General features: G+C 46.4%; 1 protein-coding gene across 2 annotated transcripts; it reads left to right on the top strand.

Annotated features, from left to right (window-relative positions):
* The first annotated feature begins 977 nt into the window (after window positions 1–977).
* LOC306762058 (uncharacterized protein) lies at window positions 978–20,856 on the top strand. Of its 2 annotated transcripts, none has more exons than XM_079248431.1 (3): window positions 978–1,061; window positions 8,899–9,533; window positions 18,261–20,856. In XM_079248431.1, the coding sequence occupies exons 2-3, from the start codon at window positions 8,959–8,961 to the stop codon at window positions 19,138–19,140; spliced, it is 1,455 nt and encodes a 484-aa protein (XP_079104557.1). In that variant the 5' UTR covers window positions 978–1,061; window positions 8,899–8,958; the 3' UTR covers window positions 19,141–20,856. The 2 variants fall into 2 exon arrangements, with proteins under 2 accessions (XP_079104557.1, XP_079104558.1); XM_079248432.1 differs by lacking the exon at window positions 978–1,061 and adding an exon at window positions 7,721–7,795.
* Window positions 20,857–21,103: the final 247 nt, after the last annotated feature.

Consider the following 21,103-nt stretch of genomic DNA (forward strand, 5'->3'; position numbering starts at 1 on the left):
CTTATAATAAATTTTGTTAATATGTGGTTTATAACAACTGGTTGTGACATTTTTTCCAGTTTGTGATTTTCATCTTTTAAGCTGTATTTGTAAATACTCAAAAACAGCCTAGGTTGATGGGGTCTATTTTTTCCGAGTTGGTGCAACTTGAACGTGGTAATGACCACCCAATTTAGAAAGCTCAGAATCCTGCAAAAAATGGAATACACCACAAGATCTGAGCTCAACAACAAATAACATGTTTTTGCCATGTCGTTTCTACATTAAAAACCCATAAATCCGATATTTTGACTAGTAGATATTAAAATATCTTTTCAAGTATTGATACATCCCTCTCTCTGTGGTTAGAGTACTGGAGAACCAGAACATTGACTCTAACTGAACTTTGAGCAGGTAACCTGATTAAAATAATCACTTAATTAATATATAGGTGTTTAGGATATCGCATTATCAAGCTGCCTTTAGAGATGAATATCTGGACATGTGGTTTTAAATTAAGTCAGAGTAAACAAATGCATTTAGATTCACCAAAAATATTAATTTCAGCCTGACACAAAACTGGTTTTGTTATTGATTCTTTTTTGAAAACGCATCGCATGACCCCATAACTTATAAATATTAATAATTTAAACAGAACAAAACCTTAAAACAGCGTTAACTTTGTCGAACAAATTATTTTTAAGAATTTCCGCTGGTCGTTTTCGCTGGCGGGACGGTCTGGAGCTTTACGACACCTCACGACAGTTGGAGGCAAGGTTTCAGCTTTCAGTTCTCCGGCCAATCAGACAGAGGCTGCGCAGGACCTCAACCAATCACGGAGAGGGTAGGGATCGGGCGGTCTGCCGCTTGCCGCCTCTGTGCCGCCTCTGTGCCGCAGCGGCTCATTCACACTTGCTGGAGACGTGCCGCTTCGTGCCGCTTCGTTCCGTTCCGTACCGCAGCAGCGTCGTTAGCTGCTGCCGCTCTCCGGCTTGGATGTGACAGAGGTGCGGCAAAGACCACTGACTCAAAACGTCGTACAACACCGAACCAGGGGGAGAAGGATTTTACTGGGTTGAATCGTAAGTGTCTATCTACAACATAAGTCGCGTGATGTGACGGTAATGCGCGGATAAAGAGGCGTGTGGGTGACGGCGCGGTGGGGCGTTCGGACGCGTCGTACATTGTGTGTTGATGCCCGGATGAAACGCGGTGAGAACCGGGATGCAGCTGGAGCCTCAGCGGGACTCTCAGAAGCTTCATCTGGCCGGAGAGAAACTAATACACGGGCTGGTTCAAGCTGACGGTTCGGTACCGGGAGGAGCGGCGGCGCAGCTGCGGCGGCGAAACACACTGCAGGCCTACATATTTACCGCTCAGCGTCTCCTCTTTCACCACCACCTCCTCATTATCCTCTCTCCTTCCTCCTCTTCCGCTTCTCCTCTTCTTCCTTGTTCTTTCCTTTTAATCCTCTGTCTCCTTTCCCTTTTAATCAACCATCCTCCCATCTTCCCCATTCATAGTCTTTTTTTTTTTAAAATCCTCTCGTCATTCTCTCTTCCTCATCCTCTCATCTTCATCGCTCATTCTTCCCTCCTTGTCTTCCTCCTCATCCTCTTATCTTTGATTTTGTCATTGTCTTCTTCCTCATCTTCTGTATTCAGACATGACATTGGATAAAAATGATGACGATGAAGCCTCGGGGTGAAGTTTAGGGACAAGATTTCATATATTCTGATGCACATGAGGTGTGACAGGTGTGTCGTTTGACAGCAGTTTATAATGATATCCTGCCGATCTGATTGGTTGTCACCGAGCAGGTGAGGACAGGAGCAAAGTGCAGCCTGAAGATAAACGTAGATCAGTAGTGTTTCTGAAATGGGATTCACAGGAAGTCAGTTCTGACCTGATCCAACAAACAAACACCAGATCAAATAATAATAATAATAATGATAATAATAATAATGTATATTAATAGTTATTAATGAAAGATTATTTAAATCCATGTTCAGGATGGCGTACAGAAATATGTGACTTTCATTAAATTTAAACTGGAAGATGAATCGTTTAGTAAAATAAAACTATTTCAGACACAGAAAAAACATTTAATTTTTATGTTTTAATGCTTATTTTAATAAAGACTTATTTGTGCATTTGTACTTTTTTTCGTTATTTTGTGTCAGCGGTGACTTGTTGCTAAAGGGCACTGGGGCGCCGCCCCCATCAAAACATCTACTTCCACTACTAAAATGATTTAGATCGTCCAAATTTCTTATAAAATTCAAATTGTTTACATATAATTTGAGTAATGTTGTGTCTGGTATGTAATCTGATAAGATTTAGTGAGAACTGGGTATATTTGTATTTAAACTTGATACAGTTTAAATATCTCGGGGTCTTGTTCATGAGTGAGAGAAGGATGGAGCGTGAGATCGACAGGCTGATTGGTCATGAGCTGTGGGTCGTGACCAGTGACCGTATATGGAAGATGGATGGAGCCTTCGGCGGTTAAAAGTGAAGCCTATGCGGAAGTGCATAAAACTGCAGTTCCCCCTTCATCCACTAGGGGCTCCAAAACAGCAAATTCCCATAGACTCCCATGTTAAAAAGACCAACTTCACAGCAGCATGTTCACATCCCGATTCAAAAATCCATTTTTGGTTAATAGGTCAGGTTTATCTTCATAACAACTGTGGGGGGAGTGAATTTTTTTTCTAACTCACCCGTTTAAAAATAATTGAATATCGAAGTTTGGCATATATAGGGGTGTGTCCTTTTGATTGACAAGTACCCGACCTCCTGCTTCAAGTAAGAACAATCGCGGTTTTTAGCCGGTTAACAACGTGACTTAGCGTTAGCCCGCTTACCTCTGTTAGCTGGTTAGCCCTATCTCTGGGTTAGCTCGGTTAGCTCTTAGCTAAAGAAAGCTCGGAGTTCGCTCGTTGTCATCCACCATGACGCTCACAGCCCCCCTCTCAGCTCCACCTCTTTGCCTATATATGTATTTTGCGGGTGAGATGACGCACATACCTCTGCCAAGATGCCAATGGTAGGAACCGCCCACCAAGCTTCAATTCAGCTCTTCAGAAACCTATGGGTGACATCATGGAAGCTACGTCCATCTCTATATACAGTCTATAGTTGTGACCGAAATGAAATGAAATGAAAAATACTTTATTAATCCCCAAATGGAAATTCAATATTGTAGTATATAATAATAATTAATTTGAGGAGGTCTTGTTCCGGAGGCTGATGGCTGCTGGCAGGAATGATCTTCTGTATCTCTGTCTTGCATCGGACCTGAAGAAGCCTCTCGCTGAACACACTTTGTTGTTTCATCACTGTGTTGTGGAGAGAGTGTGAAGAATCCTCCATCATCTTCATCAGCTTGTGCAGCATTCTTCTTTGGACAATCAGCTCCAGCGGCTCCAGAGTTACTCCAAGCACAGAAGCAGCTTTCTTGATCAGTTTGTTGATTCTCTTCAAGTCTCTGGTTCTGATGCTACTACCCCCAGCTGCAAGGCTGACTGCACTCTCCACAACAGAGTTATAGAAGATATGCAACATCTTGGTGCAGATGTTAAACGATCTCAGCTTCCTTAAGAAGTACAGTCTGCTCTGACCTTTCTTGTAGATGTATTCAGTGTTGCATTTCCAGTCCAGTTTGTTGTCCAGCTGAACTCCAAGATACTTGTATTCCTCCACCTCATCTCCCAGGATGGAAACAGTGCTTTGTTTATTCTTGTTCCTCCTGAAGTCAACAATCATCTCTTTTGTTTTGCTGGTATTTAATATAAGATGATTGTCACCGCGCCATTTAACAAACTGACTGACCAGTTCTCTGTACTCTGCTTCTTGTCAATCCTTGATACACTCCACAACTGCAGAGTCATCAGAGTATTTCTGCAGATGAAAGGACTCAGAGTTGTACTGGAAGTCTGAGGTGTACAGTGTGAAGAGGAATGGTGAGAGTACAGTTCCTTGTGCACCAGTGCTACTGACCTCCATCTCAGACACACAACCTTTCAGTCTCACAAACTGGGGTCTGTTCGTCAGGTAGTCATAGATGCAGGTGGTTGTGGAGGTATCCACCTGGAATGTATGGAGCTTCTCACATAACAAAGCAGGCTGAATGGTATTAAAAGCACTTGAGAAATCAAAGAACATGACCCCTCAGAGTGCTGCCTGAATGGTCCAGATGAGAGTGTGCTCTCTGGAACAGGTATATGATGGCATCTTCAACCCGAAGTCCATTACGATATGCAAACTGTAATGGGTCCTGAAAGGTGTTTACTTGCTTGTTGAGGTGAGCCAGTAAGACTCTCTCCAGGACTTTCATGATGTGAGATGTCAGGGCAACTGGTCTGTAGTCACTTGGTTCAGCTGGTTGTGTTTTTTAGGCACTAGAACAAGGCAGGAGGTTTTCCACAGCACTGGGACTCTATTTAGTATCAGACTGGTGTTGAAAATGTGCTGGAGAATCGGACATAGTTGTTTGGAGCAGAACTCTGGGACTGACACCATCTGGACCAGCAGCCTTGTTCTGGTTCAGTTTCTCAAGTTGCTTCATAACCTGATTGCAGGACACAAACAAGGTGGAGGTCTCAGGATGTCCTGATGTGGAGGGAGATGAAGCTGTGTTCTGGTCCATGACTGAGCTGCAGGGTGACAGATTGGAGGTGTGACAGGAAAGCAGTGGGCTAATGGAGGGTGTGTGCTCTGTTGGACTGGAGGTAGGGGGTGAACTGAACCTGTTGAAGAATATGCTCAGCTCATTGGCTCTGTCCAGACCTCCATCAGGCTGGTCCCCCTTTAACTTGAAGCCGGTGATCTTCTTCATTCCAGACCACTCATCCCTCACGTTATTCTGCTGGAGCTGACTTTCTAACTTCTTCCTGTAGTCCTCCTTGCACTTCTTAGTTTGTGTGTTAAGTTGTGTTGCCCTCAATAACTCCCTGTCTCCATCCCTGAAGGCTTTCTTTTTGATGTTCAGCAGCTTTTTCAGGTCACTGGTGATCCAGGGTTTGTTATTGGGGAAGCACCTCACTGTTCTTGTTGGGACGATGCTGTTCACACAGAAGTTTATGTAATCTGTCACACACTCAGTCATGGTGTTGATGTCGTCTCCATGAGGTTCACAGAGGACGTTCCAGTCTGTAGCCTCAAAGCCTCCTCTAAGAGCATCTTCAGCTTCAGCAGACCAGATTTTGATAGTCTTTGTGATGGCTGGTTGCTGCTGAACGATGGGCTTGTAGGTGGAGGTGAGAAGAACCAGATTATGCTCAAATCTTCCTAAAGGAGGCAGGGCAGAACAACTGTATCCATCATTCATATTTGCATAAAATAAGTCCAAGATCTTATTTTCTCTGGTGGAGCAGCTGACAAACTGCTGGAATGTTTGTAGAGTTGCAGAGAGGGAGACATTGTTGAAGTCTCCGGAGATCGCCATGAATGAGTTTGGATGCTGTGTTTGTAGCCGAGCAACGACGGAGCTGATGATGTCACAGGCTGTCTGGTGCGTTACCAGGTATCATATAAACCGCTACCAGAATAACACAGGTAAACTCTCTGGGTAAATAATATGAACGGAAGCTCACAGCTAACAGTTCGATGTCCCTTGTGCATATCTTCTCCTTGATAGTAACATGTCCAAGATGACACCAACGCTGGTTAACCAGCACTGCAATTCCACCACACTTTAGCTTTCTGCTGTGTTGTCTACTGCGGAGCCAGTTGAGGTGGCTCGGGCATCTGGTCAGGATGCCTCCTGGACGCCTCCCTGGTGAGGTGTTCCGGGCACGTCTCTTTCAGGGAGGAGACCCTGGGGGAGACCCAGGACATGCTGGAGGGATTATATCTCTCACCTGGGAACGCCTTGGGATCCCCACCGCAGAGTTTGCAAATATAGCTGGGGAGAGGGAAGTCTGGGCTTCCCTGCTTGGGCTGCTGCCCCCGCAACCTGACTCCGGATAAGCTGTAGAAGACGGATGGATGGGTATATTTATTTATTTGCTTTCTGTATATACTGTATTCTGTATATACCTTTCATAGGCGGGGGATAAAATGTTTGGCAAACATGTGACTTGAGGCTACTCTGTCATTGGGTTTGTCAAGATCCACCCTGTGACGCAGCTTTCTGCGCCCCTGGCCAGTCAGCTTTAATTGAGCTTCTTCATTTATCCAATGATCCTGATATTACACCCCTGCCATTCAAAATCACACCCCTGATGTCCCCTGACCCCCAATGAACACAAACTAACTGCCCCCCCATCAATACTTTTCATCACCAACCACCACTGTTTTTTTAAACTGGCGACCTGTCCAGGTGTACCTACCTCTCACCTAATTCGTGGATAGACTACAGCTTCCCATACACCCTGAATTGCCTAACAACAAAGTAGCATTAATAAATGAATGAATTAATTTTACTAGTTTGTATCACTACACATTCTCAGTTGTTGATTTATAAACCTGAAGAAATCTTTTTTTTTTTTTTTGTTTTAAGTTCAAAATAATCTGGTAACTTACAGCATTTTTATAGGATCCCAGTTCTTGTTTTTAACTGAAGATATTATGACATAGATTGTATGGCAAAAAGATTATATGGCAAATCTTAGTGCATTTTTAATCACCCATTTGTTGAATTTTTATTATTTTGTATGTAATATTTTCATAGACTGTATATAAAGAGATGGATGTAGCCTCTGTGATGTCACCCACAAGTTTCTGAAGAACTGAATTAAAGCTCGGTGGGCAGTTCCTACCATTTGCATCTTGGCAGGGGCATGCGTGTCGTCTCGCCTGGAAAATAAATAAATGGGCAAAGAGGTGGAGCTGAGAGGGGGGCTGTGAGCATCATGGTGAATGATTGACATTGAGCAAACTCCGAGCTTTCTGTAGCTAAGAGCTAACCGAGCTAACCCGGATATAACAGGAGCTAAGCAGCTAATGGAGGTAAGCAGGCTAACGCTAAGTCACGTTGTTAACCTTCTAAAAACCGCGGTTGTTCTACGTTCTTCTGACTTGAAGCAGGAGATTGGGTACCTGTCAATCAAAAGGACACGCCCCCAGATATGCCGAACTTGGAGATTAACTTACTTTTAAACGAACAAGTTAGAAAAAAATTCACTCCCCCCCCACAGTTGTCATGAACGTAAACCTGACCTATTAAGCCGAAAATGGATTTTTGAACCAGGCTGTCAACATGTTTATTTCTGCTGTGAAGTTGGTCTTTTTAACATGGGAGTCTATGGAGATTTGCTCTGTTTTGCAGCCCCTAGTGGATGAACTGCAGTTTTATGTACCTCTGCATAGGCTTCATTTTTAACCGCCGAAGGTCTAAGGAATTGCCTAACACCAAAGCAGCTTTAAAAAATAAATGAATGAATTTTACTAGTCTGTATCACTATACATTGTCATTTGTTGATTTATAATACATTAAGAAATCTTAATTTTTAAGTAAAAAATAATCTGGTAATTTACAGCATTTTTATAGGATCCCAATTCTTGTTTTTAACTTAAGGTATTATGGCATAGATTCTATGGCAAAAAAAATTAAATTGCAAATCTTAGGGCATTTTATTTCGTATGTATTATTTTCTGTTCATTTATTTAATATGTCAATCCCCCCCCCTTTCCCCGTTTAACACATGCCTTTATTTTGAAGGGCAATCCGCTGTACTTCCGGTCCTTGCGACCATTTAATCCTTTTTTCCCCATCATGCTTTGCGTTCGCGTCCGTTGCTTCCTGTTTATTGTGACCGCGTCCACCGGTGAATTTTGACGGTAAACGTCGCTCTGCCGCTGCAGAACCTCGGTGAGTAACGGAATCCCGCGAGCCCCAACGGCGCGGCCCGGCGCGCGCCCCTGCGGCTCAACGGCTGCGGTCTTCGTTTGACAGTTTCACCCTTCAGGGAAGCTCCCCCCCCCTCCCCGCTTCCTCATCACTGACAGCAAACCCAGCCGATCGCCGGAACCTCACTGAGAAAAACATCGTTTCCCGTCTTCATGTTTATTGACAAGTAGAAAAACATTTCCCGGCAGTTTAATACATTTTTCCAAACATATTGATCTCGTGATCAGTTCGGCTTTCACATGTTGCTGGTTTCAGTGGATAAATGATGGTAAATGTCTTGTTTTATGACGGAAGCCCGGTTGGCAGCCGCCTTCCACGGGAGTGTTTTAGTGGAAAATAACCCGCCCTGATAACGAGGAAAATCCACAATGATTTTTATTTACTGCGAATTAAACACATACTGGTTTATTTGATTAAGAAAATGTGTTCTGATTGGTTTAGGTGTGTTACAATCTCCTCCGCGCGTGTACGGGTCCGCGCGGGCTTGTAGACCTTAAATTCACGGAAGTCTCAGCAGAGTTCCGCGTGGAGGTGTAGATGTGACAAAACCCAAACAGCTGGCGGGTTTCATGCTTTTAATTGAAACTGACGGAGAGCACGTGACTTGATGACGGTTAACTGTCCATTGCCGTGACGTCATAGAGTGCTGCCCTTATGTGTGCGTGTGTCGTCACCCCTAACCCGCAGACCAGTGCCATGAGGAATAATAAATCCAGTGTAACCAGCGCTGCCATGGCACCCAGCGATCATTCTGATTGATTGATCGCTGGATGAGTTGTTATTAATCCATTTTAGGTGGATTTTTCCCGTATAAACTTCACGGGAAGTGTGTGTTTGCGGTCAAACTGGATCGGGAGCTGTACTCAATCATCTGCTGCGAGTAACGGCATGATTATTGGTAATCTATTAATCAGAGATGTGTCTGATCCAGAATCAATTTCCAGCTTTGTGTCAGACTGATAAGAATATCATTGGTTTGATTGATGCTTAGGAGCAGCAGGCAAGGTGCTTCATGTTGTTGTTGTCAGGGTAACGATGGTGTTATTGATCTTTGTACCCCTCAGGTCATCAGGTGCTGCTCTGAGGCTCTTCCTGAGTTCTGCTGGGTGGCGCTGACTTTCAGGATGGAGGACTCTGAGACGGAGCTGGCGGTCTCGGAGTCGGACGCGCTGGGTGCGGACTTCATCACCGTGGAGCTCGACACGCAGCCCATCGAGTACGTGGTGAAGTGGGCCGAAGTGGGGTCAAAGTTCACCATCGCCTGTGTAAAGAAGGACTCGGACGACCCGTCGGACCTGACGGCCGACCAGCTGAAGATCGAAACGGACGAGGCGTTCTTCGCCCCGTACGAGGAGGTGTATCCCTGCGAAGTGACGGAGCAGAGCGTGGAGATAAAGACGGACTCTGACGAGGAGGACGACGATGGCGATGAGGACCATGAGGTCCTTGTGGAGGCGGGAAGTAGCCACCTGGACGGCGAGGCTGACTCGGACCAGGCTGACTACGAGCCCGACGAGCGTCAGTTCCGCTGCAGCTACTGTGGGAAGTGCTACAGCCACGCCTCCAGCCTGTACCGCCACCAGCAGACCCACACGGGAAAGACCGGGGCGATGCCGCCCGCCAAGAGAGCGCTCGAGCCCACCCACCAGGACGCACGGTACACCTGCCCCCACTGCGGCATGAGCTTTAAAGGCAGCAGGTGTGTAAACTCTGTCTGTTTGTGTGTGTGTGTGTGTCAGCTGACTCGGTGTGGATGTGTGTGAAGCCCGAACATTCCATCACCTGCCTGTCCTCCAGCAGTTCCAACCTTTTTACCTTGTTGTTACTAACGGCGTCAATTTAAATGTAAATCTCCAGTCTAGTCAGATATTTTAAATCCAGTGTCTTGTTCTGGGTTCACCCTGTTGGTCCCAGTTGACGCCACCGAGACTTTGTTGGGGGAACTGGTGTAGTTACCAGATCTGGTCCGGAGGACAGATCTGCCTGCTGATGATGACGCGTCAGTATATTATTAGCTGGAGGTTGGGTACAGACTGGGGTTGCACGACATACTGGTACCAGTATAGTACTGCAGTACTAAAGCTGTGGAAATTGTACTATACCAGTGTTAAAAAACAAATGGTACTTTTTTTTTTTTTTTTTTTTAACACAAAAGAGTTGGTAAACTAGAGCTTGTGTCTTTAATTTTTTTGAGAAAAAAAAAGGCAAAGCGTAATATAAATTAAAATAAAAACATTATATTAGTCGACAATATTTTAATTTATTGAGCTACATTAGATGTCCAATTCATTTTTTGTAGTTGTCCATATCATGTTTCATCCATCCATTCATTTTTTGGACTGCTTAGTCCAGGCATGTCAAACATACGACCCGCGGGCCGGACCTGCACCATTGGGTGATTTCACCCGGCTCGGCATAAATTTCTGAGTTTGTCAAAAAAGAAGCGAGTCTCTAGCTTATTTCTATCAAAAGTTGTGATTTAAAAAAAAAAAAAAAAAAAAAAAAAATACAAACCAAATGCTCCCTCCGGCCGCTAGAGGGCAGTAAATGTGTAAAAGCGCTCATATCCAGCATGCAGCACTGACACAAATTAGTCACAGGAGATAAACATTCGCAACGTGATGTGTCCAAATAAAAATTAACCTGCAATCTTGCTTCACCATTTACCACTACAAAACAAGTTGTTGGTCAACACACCCTTCCCAAAATGGCATTGTCAAAAAAAAAGGAAAAGTGAACATGGAGTGCAGAGTTTTCCAGGAAAAATGAACTGAGAAGTATTTATTCACAGAAGTGAATGCACAACTAGTGTGCTTGGTATGCAATTAGCAAGTTGCAGTGTTCAAATAGTTTTATTCGACGCCACTATGAGACTCATCATAAAGACAAGTATGACCACTTGAAAGGACAATTAAGGAAAGACAAGATAAACAAATTGGTCGATGGTCTGAAGAAACAGCAATATACTTTTACGTGCAACTGCGATGTTGCTGATGGGGCTACATTATTGTCAACGAGCTGGTGCAAGCATCCAAGCCATTTTCTGATGGGGAGTTTGTAAAAATATGCATGCTGAAGGCTGCAGAAGTCGTGTGCCCTGAAAAGCGACCTGCCTTTGCCAATATTAGTCTAATGAGGAATGCTGTCGCAGATCGGGTGACAGAACTCTCAAGTGATTTGAGCAGCCAACTGACAGAGAAAATTAAGTCATTTATCGCATATTCAATTGTAATAGATGAGAGCACTGATGTCACGGATATTGCTCAACTGACCATCTTCATTAGAGGTGTTGATGCAACTTTGACCACCACAGAGGAGCTGCTTGAATTTGTGCCCATGAATGACACCACAACAGCAGATGACATTTTCAGCTCTGTCGTTGGAGCGCTGGACAAGGCGGGAGCAGACTGGTCCTGTGCCGTGAGCCTGGCTACCGACAGTGCACCATCAATGGTCGGGAGAAAGGCTGCGTTGCCACAAAGTTCCATGACAAAGTACAGACCGCAAATGGAGGACAAGGGTTTTGGGCATTTCACTGTATTTTGCACCAGGAGGCGTTATGTTGCAAAACACTGCAAATGGACCATGTTATGAGTGTGGTTGTGAAAATTGTCAATTTCATCAGAGCGCGCGGTCTAAATCACCGTCAGTTTGACACATTTCTCAGAGATAATGACATTCATGCTGGCCTCCCATACCACACTGATGTGCAGTCCTATGATGGTATTTCAGGTTTTCTGAGCTTTCTACAGTGTTACGGTGTTGAATCCTCATCAGACATGTGAACGGCACTGTTTTTTATCACCTGAACGCATGTTTGAGTTTGAGTTCCAGCACTCTCGCCGTTCGGTTTCCATGGCGACGAAAAACGCATCGTTTTAGAGAGTTTTTTCTACTTGGAAATCCTTGTGACGTCCCGGGGGATAAGGTTCGGTGATTGGTTACCTTCTACTGGTTAACGAGGGCATGTACAAATACATCAGGCGGGTGGAAAACGTGGGATAAAGTTATTTCCAATGATGGCTGGTGAGTTTACCAAAGAGAGACATCCTGCTGCATTCGTTGCTGTGGGTTGCTGTTTTCCACTTTGTTTTCAGGGTCTGATTCAGGTTCCAACATGTAGGGCTGTATGCTATGTGTTGACATTGTATTTTGTTTTTTTTATTGAGTTTATATTAGCCTAATCCTTCTGTTTATGAGATGTTACAATGACGGCGAAAGCAGTTTCATATTAAAGACAATATTGTGCAGTATATTCTCAGCTTCAGTAGGTCCAGCCTAGTAGTTTGATCTGATGTAGTTATTGCCCATGTACTGCTTTAGCTTTTTATTTAATTTATTTTTTTAATTTATTTTGTGTTTTTTAAAATTTATTTCAAAGCAGTATGACAATTAAGGCAAAAATATTTTTTTTTCATAGCTCCCACTTGAGTTTGTTTAGTGTGGTGAGTTGGTTCAGGTGTAAAACTGCATTCACTCAACTGTTAAAATAAACCAGTTGTTAACACACTCACCCGCAAACATGAAAATAATTTTTTTCCCATTGTTTGCAAATAAATGGGTTGTGCTTAGAAAAGTTCCCTTGTCATCCGTGCTGATAAGATTTAGGGAAGGCTACAAATGTAGGCTGAATGATGAAGCATAGTATTGAAAAACAAAGCTAAATATTTGGAGTTGACATTCTTTTACTGATCCGGCCCACCTGAGAACAGAAAGTCTGGATCCGGCACCAGAGCAAAACTGAGTTTGACATGCCGGGCTTAGTCCAGCTTAGTGCAGCAGGAAGCTGCAGCCCATACCAGCAGTCATCAGGTGAGAATCAGGGTACATCTGGACCGGTCGGCAATCCCCTCACAGAGCATCACGTTTCATGTATTGTTTCAAAGCACAAACTTGTAAACAATGAGAATGAGTCAAATAAAGTAACGACATTCAATTTAAAATAACCTTGTTAATTAAAAGACTAAACTCCTTCCAGACTGAACAAGGAAAATGTAGACACTACATCACAATATTTTGTGTGACAATATTATATTGCCCCTCCCTGAGCCGTCACCTTACCGTGGTGGAGGGGTTTGTGCGTCCCGAAGATCCTAGCAGCTATGTTGTCGGGGGCTTTATTCCCCTGGTAGGGTCACCCATGGCAAACAGGTGTCTAGGGGAGGGACCAGACCAAGCATGGCTCATAGACCTCTATGATGACGACCAACTTGGGCATGAATGTTCCCTTACCGGGACCCCCCTCTGGAGCCAGGCCTGGAGGTGGGGTACGAGAGCGAGCGTCTGGTGGCCACCTCCCGTGGGCTCACCATCTGCGGGAGGAGCCGTAGGGGTCGGGTGCAATGTGAGCTGGGCGGCAGCAAGAGGCAGGGACCCTGGCGGTCCGATCCCCGGCTGCAGAAGCTGGCTCTTGGGACGTGGAACGTCACCTCTCTGGTAGGGAAGGAGCCTGAGCTTGTGCGCGAGGTTGAGCGGTTCCGGCTAGATATAGTTGGACTCACCTCGACGCATGGCTTGGGCTCTGGAACCAGTACCCTCGAAAGGGGCTGGACTTTCTTCCACTCTAGAGTTGCTCATGGTGAGAGGCGCCGAGCAGGTGTGGGCATTCTCATCAGCCCCCAGCTTGGTGCCTGCACGTTGGGGTTTACCCCGGTGGATGAAAGGGTAGTTTCCCTCCGCCTCCGGGTCCCTCCTGACTGTTGTCTGTGCTTATGCGCCGAACAGCAGTTCAGAGTACCCACCCTTTCTGGAGTCCTTGGAGGGAGTGCTGGAGGGTGCTCCTTCTGGGGACTCCATTGTTCTGCTGGGGGACTTCAGTGCTCACGTGGGCAATGACAGCGAGACCTGGAGGGGAGTGATTGGGAGGCTTGGGCCCCCCCCCTCTGAACCCAAATGGTGTTTTGTTATTTGACTTCTGTGCTCGTCATGGATTGTCCATAACGAACACCATGTTCCAACATAAGAGTGTCCATATGTACACCTGGCATCAGGATTCCCTGGGCCGCAGTTCGATGATCGATTTTGTAGTCGTATCGTCGGACCTGCGGCCACATGCCTTGGACACTCGGGTGAAGAGGGGGGCGGAGCTGTCAACTGATCACCACCTGGTGGTGAGTTGGCTCAGATGGTGGGGGAGGAAGCCGGTCAGATCTGACGTGTTGTGAGGGTCTGCTGGGAACGTCTGGCTGAGTCCCCTGTCAGAGCGAGCTTCAACTCCCACCTTCAGCAGAGCTTCGAACATGTCCCGAGTGAGGCGGGGGACATTGAGTCTGAATGGGCTGTGTTCTGTGCCTCTTATTGCTGAGGCGGCCGGCCGGAGCTGTGGCCGTAGGGTCATTGGTGCCTGTCGTGGTGGTAATCCCAGCACTCGTTGGTGGACACCAGCAGTGAGGGATGCCGTCAAGCTGAAGAAGGAGTCCTATCGGCCCTTCTTGGCCTGTGGGACTCTGGAGGCAGCTGATGGGTACCGACGGGCTAAGCGGCATGCGGCTTCAGCTGTTGCCGAGGCAAAAACTCGGGCATGGGAGGAGTTTGGCAAGGCCATGGAGAAAGACTTCCGAACGGCTTTGAGGAGATTCTGGTCCACCATCCGGCGGATCAGGAGGGAGGAAGCAGTGCTCCATCAATACTGTGTACAGTGGAGGTGGGGAGCTGCTGACCTCAACTCGGGATGTAGTGGGTCGTTGGAAGGAATACTTCGAAGACCTCCTCAATCCTACCAACACGTCTTCCGATGAGGAGGCAGAGCTGGTGGACTCAGGGGTGGACTCTCCTAACTCTGGGGCTGAAGTCGCTGAGGTGGTCAAAAAGCTCCTTGGCGGCAAGGCCCCGGGGGTGGATGAGATCCGCCCGGAGTTCCTTAAGGCTCTGGATGCTGTGGGGCTGTCCTGGCTGACACGCCTCTGCAGCATCGCGTGGACATCGGGGGCAGTACTGCTGGATTGGCAGACTGGGGTGGTGTTCCAATTACAGGGGGATCACACTCCTCAGCCTCCCTGGTAAGGTCTATTCAGGGGTCCTGGAGAGGAGGGTCCGCCAGATTGTCGAATCCCGGATTGAGGAGGAGCAGTGTGGTTTTCGTCCTGGTCGCGGAACAGTGGACCAGCTCTATACCCTCTTTGGGGTCCTGGAGGGGGCATGGGAGTTTGCCCAACCAGTCTACATGTGCTTTGTGGACCTGGAGAAGGCATTCGACCGTGTCCCCCGGGGGCTCCTGTGGGGGGTACTCTGGGAGTATGGGGTACCGGACCCCCTTGTACGAGCTGTCCGGTCCCTGTACGACAGGTGTCAGAGCTTGGTCCGCATTGCCGGTAGTAAGTCTGATTCGTTTCCGGTGAGGGTTGGACTGCGCCAAGGCTGCCCTTTATCACCGATTCTGTTCATAACTTATATGGACAGAATTTCTAGGCGCAGCCGAGGTGTTGAGGGGATCCGACTTGGTGGCCTCAAGATTGGATCCCTGCTTTTTGCAGATGACGTGGTCCTGTTGGCTTCATCTGGTCGTGATCTCCAGCTCTCGCTTGAGCAATTCGTGGCCGAGTGTGAAGCGGCTGGGATGAGAATCAGCACCTCCAAATCTGAGACCATGGTCCTCAGCCGGAATAGGGTGGATTGCCCTCTCCGGGTCGGGAGTGAGGTCCTGCCTCAAGTGGAGGAGTTTCAATATCTCGGGGTCTTGTTCACGAGTCAGGGAAGGATGGAGCGCGAGATCGACAGACGGATCGGTGCGGCATCTGCAGTAATGCGGACTTTGTGCCGGTCTGTCGTGGTGAAGGAGCTGAGCCAGAAGGCGAAGCTCTCGATTTACCAGTCGATCTACGTTCCTACCCTCACCTATGGTCATGAGCTGTGGGTCGTGACCGAAAGAACGAGATCTCGTATACAGGCGGCTGAAATGGGTTTCCTCCGCAGGGTGGCTGGGCTCTCCCTTAGAGATAGGGTGAGGAGCTCTGTCATCCGAGAGGGGCTCAGAGAGATGCTCCTCCGCATCGAGAGGAACAAGTTGAGGTGGCTCGGGCATCTGGTCAGGATGCCTCCTGGACGCCTCCCTGGTGAGGTGTTCCAGGCACGTCCCTCTGGGAGAAGACCCCGGGGAAGACCCAGGACACGCTGGAGGGATTATATCTCTCGGCTGGCCTGGGAACGCCTCGGGATCCCCCCCGCAGAGTTGGCAAATGTGGCTGGGGAGAGGGAAGTCTGGGCTTCCCTGCTTAGGCTGCTGCCCCCGCGACCCGACCCCGGATAAGCGGCTGAAGATGAAGATGAAGATGAATATTATATTGATATTCAACAGGACTGTTTTGATATTATCAAACAACCATGGTTTAAAACCACACATGAAACACGTCTAATGTACATCTGAAACACGCCTAAAACATATCTGAAACGCTCCTGAAACACGTCTACAATTAATCCTAAAACATGTCTGTATCATATCTAAAAACACGTATGAACCATGTCCAAAACATGTCTGAAACGGTCCTGAAACACTTCTAAAATACATCCTAAAAACATATCTGTATCATGTTTAAAAACAAGTATGAAACGTGCCTAAGAATATGTATGCAAACAGATATTAAAACTTCGAAAAACACCTCTGAAACATGTCTAAAATAAATCTTAAAACACGTCTTTAAACATGTCTGAAAACACACCTGAAACGCGCCTAAAAACATGTCTGCAAGCAGAGATTAAAACATGTTTAAAAACGCATTTAAAACATGTGAAAGCCAACTTCAGCAACACAGCCAGTCTGCTCTCTGACGTTTACTATGCTTGAACCAGGTGGAGGTTACAGGTGAGCTACGGTCTGCACTTACAGATCTACCTTTAGGTTATCTCTGGGTTTTCCATATTTACGAAGCTGGATCACTTCTTACCACAGTAAATCACTCTTGCTGAACTGCTAAGCTGCTGCAGAGCAGGCTATCTTCTGGAAAAGAGATCAATGACTATCAACACTCATTTTAAATCGATATCATGCTGCATTTTGGTATTGATCCGTGTCTGAAGCATTGGTTTTTGCTTTTTAATTGTTTTAATGAACACCAGTACAAAGCTTTACTTTTCAGTTTTCAGAATCTGGTGGAAAAACCTCAGTAGCATAAACGGTTGACTAGTTATGGTATTTCAAAGAATGTATGATTTTTTTATTTTTTTTTTAATGTAACAGCAGGTTTTAAATAGTTAAATTCTGGTGTTTTCATGTAAAATGGTAAAGACCTTCTAATGTAACATGACACTAAAATTAGCACCACCTTTAAACTGCAACAGACCAAAGAGAAACACACTGGCTTGCTGTTGCAAGTATGTTTATTGGTTATCTTTAATGTAATATTTAATTAATATACTGCAACTTTTCTCTTTTACTTCATTTCCACTCTGAATCATGCTCTATGTATCATGTACGAGCAGTAAACTAGCGTCCAACACAGCGAGTTCTTTTCATTGGTGACACTTTCCTTCTGCTGCCCACAGACCTGCTCTGAGAGAACCTCAGTGATCCGTGTTGCTGGGAGGACTTTGTCTAGCTGGTTTTGACAGCAGGGGACAGTTTGTTCAGAACGGAGCAGAGTGGCCACGTTTGCATGAGTTTTAATTCCTGATAAAAGTTAAATCTGCTTTAAACAGATGAAAAATGATCATGCAAACACCTAATTCGAATTAAACTTAAGTAAGAGGCTGGTTTATTTGCATTTTAAATCTGAACGAATTTATTCTTCTGTCGTGTAAACCTTAACTCCGCTATAAGTTAATTCCAGTGGATCTGAGCATGCTCCTTACCTTGTTCCGTCCCGATGACGGACATATTCCACGCGTTCTGTTGCCTCCTGTGTTCGGTACTTTACCTTTCTTCTCAGCTGATAAAGTTGTAGCAGGCTCATGTCTAGCTGCTGCTTCAAAATTATTGTCAAACTAAAAGTGAAAAATGGTTCTTATGTAGTTTTCAATGTTATGATTGAAAGACAAGAAGCAGGAAGTGGACTTTGTTTATTCCCTGTATACGTCGATATGTCAGTCCAATCAGAACCCTCCTAACCTGCCGATATAAAGCAGAATTAATGTGTTTCCATGGAAACAGTCAGGAAAATATTATTAGGAATGATCTAGTTCAGAATTATTAATTCCGAAGGTAGTGTAAACCTCATCAGACAGCTGTGTGGGGCTGATGGATTTGAAGTTTCTGTGGTAGGAAACCATGTTTGGAGCCTCCTGGGTGTCGTGAGGAAGGAGGGCTGTAGGAAATGGTCTGAGAGGCGCAGTGGCACGACTGCCGGGTCAGCTGGGTTGGAGCTTATTGGACCAGTTAGAAACTTTTGTGTTTGTGTTGTTTTTTTCCCTCTTTATCCGAACTTTATTTATTGATCTGTGCGTGTTTCTGACATGAATGACCAGTGAAGTTCTGATCTGTTTGTTTACCCATCAGGATGCTGGGGAGTCACCTGCGGCTGCACGGCAAACGGCGAATCCATCCTTGCAACATCTGTGGCAAGGAGTTTAACCACAGCTCCAGCCTGTCGCGCCACCGCCTCATCCACAAGAAAGGAAAAGGGATCCCCAAAGACACCGCCCTCGGCGCCAACATGGCTGCCCTGCGCCACTCGCTAAAGGTCGGTGGCAAAAACAAGAAAACCAGGAGGCAGCAGCAGCAGCAGCAGCAGCAGCATGTGGCAACCGCAATCATCCAGAGTCAGGGCTCCGATAAGTTCTACGCCTGCCCTCAGTGCGACATGAGCTTCAGGACGTCCACGCAGCTGTCCAAACATCAGGTGACCCATGTCAAGGAGCTGCTGGACAGCTACACGCCCGGCAAGGAGAACCTGGGCGAGAGCTCGTCCGACCTCAAGATCCGCCTCAAGCTCTGCTCTCATGACAAGCCCAACTTCTACACTCTCTGCAAGAAGAACCGGCGCCGCCGAGGTGGCCGGCCCGGCCGGCCCAGCAAACAGGGCCCCGTTGCATTTGAGGAGGACGAAGAGAGCGGAGGAGGCGGAGGACGCCATGCCTGCAGCCACTGCGGGAAGCAGTTCAGCCACGCCTCCAGTCTGGCACGGCACCAGCAAACCCACCGGATGGGCGATGGCAGTGGGCGGGGGAAGCTGCAGCAGAACCAGAAGACTGGACTCCCCACCAAGACCAAGACCTACACATGTGCAGCCTGCAACAAGACCTTCATGCACTCGTCCAGCTTCTCGCGCCACAAGAAGGCCCACATGGAGGAGGAGCAGCGGGTCCGCGCCGCTGCCAAACGCCGGAAGAGACCGGTGCTGGACGAGACCGCCCCGCTCGAGTCTGACTCAGAGTGATGCTTCCCGGCTGTGGACTGGGGTTGGACCGGTTCTGGACCTGTTCTGGGTTGGTTCTGAATCGGCGCTGACTGGTTCTGGACTGGTCTGGGACCAGTTCTTCAAAAAGTTCAAATTCAGAAATGATCTGGACCAGTTGTGGACTCTGGTTGTTCGGTTTTCAAAAACTGGTTGATTCTTCTCTGGTGTAGATAGCAGCAGGACATCCATATATGGTCGTATGGTGGTGTGGGTCGCCACCTGTGGTCATATCCATATATGGTCAGAAGTGACCATTACCTTCCACTCTAGAGAATGGGATTAGATTTAAATAGCTCCGCACCTCCACCTGTCTGAGGTGTCACGTGATCACACTCATCTCTCCCTCTGCGGCGCGCCAGGAGACAAAGCATCATGGGAAACTGAGTCCCGACAACAGGCTGCTGATCAGCTCCGATCTCCCACTTTTTACTTTAACACAACAAACACAAACTCAGCTGATCAATAATCACTTCCTCCTGGTTAAATGTGCTAAAACCTTTTCCAGCCAATCTGATAAAAGATTGATCCAACTAATCAGCATCAGATCAATACATAATCAGAACCATCTCTTATTGGTTTATTTGAACTTCATCTCATGTTTCGCCTTGACGTCCTCAATGATCTTGTGGCCCCACCCACTTTTTTTTTTTTTTTTTAAACTTTTTCCCATCCCCTTCGCCCACTTTGGTATGAGTGATTCGGTTGGGCGAAGATTTGACGAAGAGAGCGTTCTGATTGGTCAGCTGTGACGTCGCTTTGACATTTTTCCAAAATACAAAAAAGTGAAATCAGAGCTGTTCTGTGAGCCTTGCGGCCCGGTGGCCATGTTTGTAGTTTTCTGGTGACCAGCAGCAGGTCGGTTGCCATGGAAACCACACTTATTTATGAATTTGGAGCGATGTTGTATTATATGAATATAAATGATATTTAAATGTCACAAAAAAGGAAGAAAAAAATTTAAAAATAAAACAGGAGACCGTTACCATAGCAACGCCATCATCACATTCATTGCTTGACAGGAAGAGGTGCTCAGTTAAAAAAAAAAAAAAAGAGAAAAATTATAGATCACTGTTCACGATCAGCTGACTGAAGCAGATCACGTGACTTACAGCCGATGAACTGTGTAACGAGGTCGGTGTCGCAGAACGCGATCGGAGTTGGTAGACGTCCGTCTCAGGAACCACGGAGAAGCTTGGAGATTTGGACCACATGACGGACATGTTGGGATCAGTCCGATGACGGACCAGAGAAACGAAAAGTCAAGTAAACTCTTTAAAAAATAAAAAATTAAAAAAAAACCTGAATACGCCCGCCCCCGCCCCCACACACACACATACACTTTTTATTTCCTGCTTGTCGACACTTTGAGTTTGTGGAAAAACCTTTTCTGTGTGAATTGGATCGGTTAATTTAATGGTGACATATTTATAAATGTGAGACGTCTGAGCGTCTACACCCCCTCCCCCCCCAAAAGCCCCAAGCCCTCCCACCCACAGTGTAGAAGACATAAAGCTCTTGGTGCCCCCTGCTCCTCTTTCATTTGTTCTGGTTTCTGTTCCTGTTCTTGTTCCTCCCCTCCAGTTTAGCTCCATGATGTGTTGGTTTGTTTCGGTTCTGTCCGGCGAAGCTTCGAGCTGCAGGTAGAAGGTCGTCATTGTATCGTGTTTAGAATAAACCCACTTCTGACATGTTCTGTCTTGCGTTTTGTAATAAACATTGAAAGAAGTTTGTGTCTGTGGTTTTCTCCATGCGCCCACCAGAGGGCAGCAAATAGCCAGCGCCTGGTTTCAGCTCCGCCCCAACTTTCTCTGCCAGGAAGACCAGGAGGGTGAGGAGGAGAATTAAAGATGTTTGCGACACCGTCGGATCGAGTTTCCTTCCAGTTATTAATGGCTGTTGGAACACGACCTGCTTATCATATCAGATTATCATTTTTATCCCA

The sequence above is a fragment of the Telmatherina bonti genome (assembly GCF_933228915.1).
Source record: "Telmatherina bonti genome assembly, chromosome: 11".
In the NCBI taxonomy this organism is placed as follows: Eukaryota; Metazoa; Chordata; class Actinopteri; order Atheriniformes; family Telmatherinidae; genus Telmatherina; species Telmatherina bonti.

Excerpts from the sequence above, each read along its gene's own strand:
- LOC306762058 (XM_079248431.1), top strand. The coding sequence starts at position 8,959 with ATGGAGGACTCTGAGACGGAGCTGGCGGTCTCGGAGTCGGACGCGCTG. Across the intron at positions 9,534-18,260 it reads ATGAGCTTTAAAGGCAGCAG|GATGCTGGGGAGTCACCTGC; the intron begins GTGTGTAAACTC and ends TTTACCCATCAG.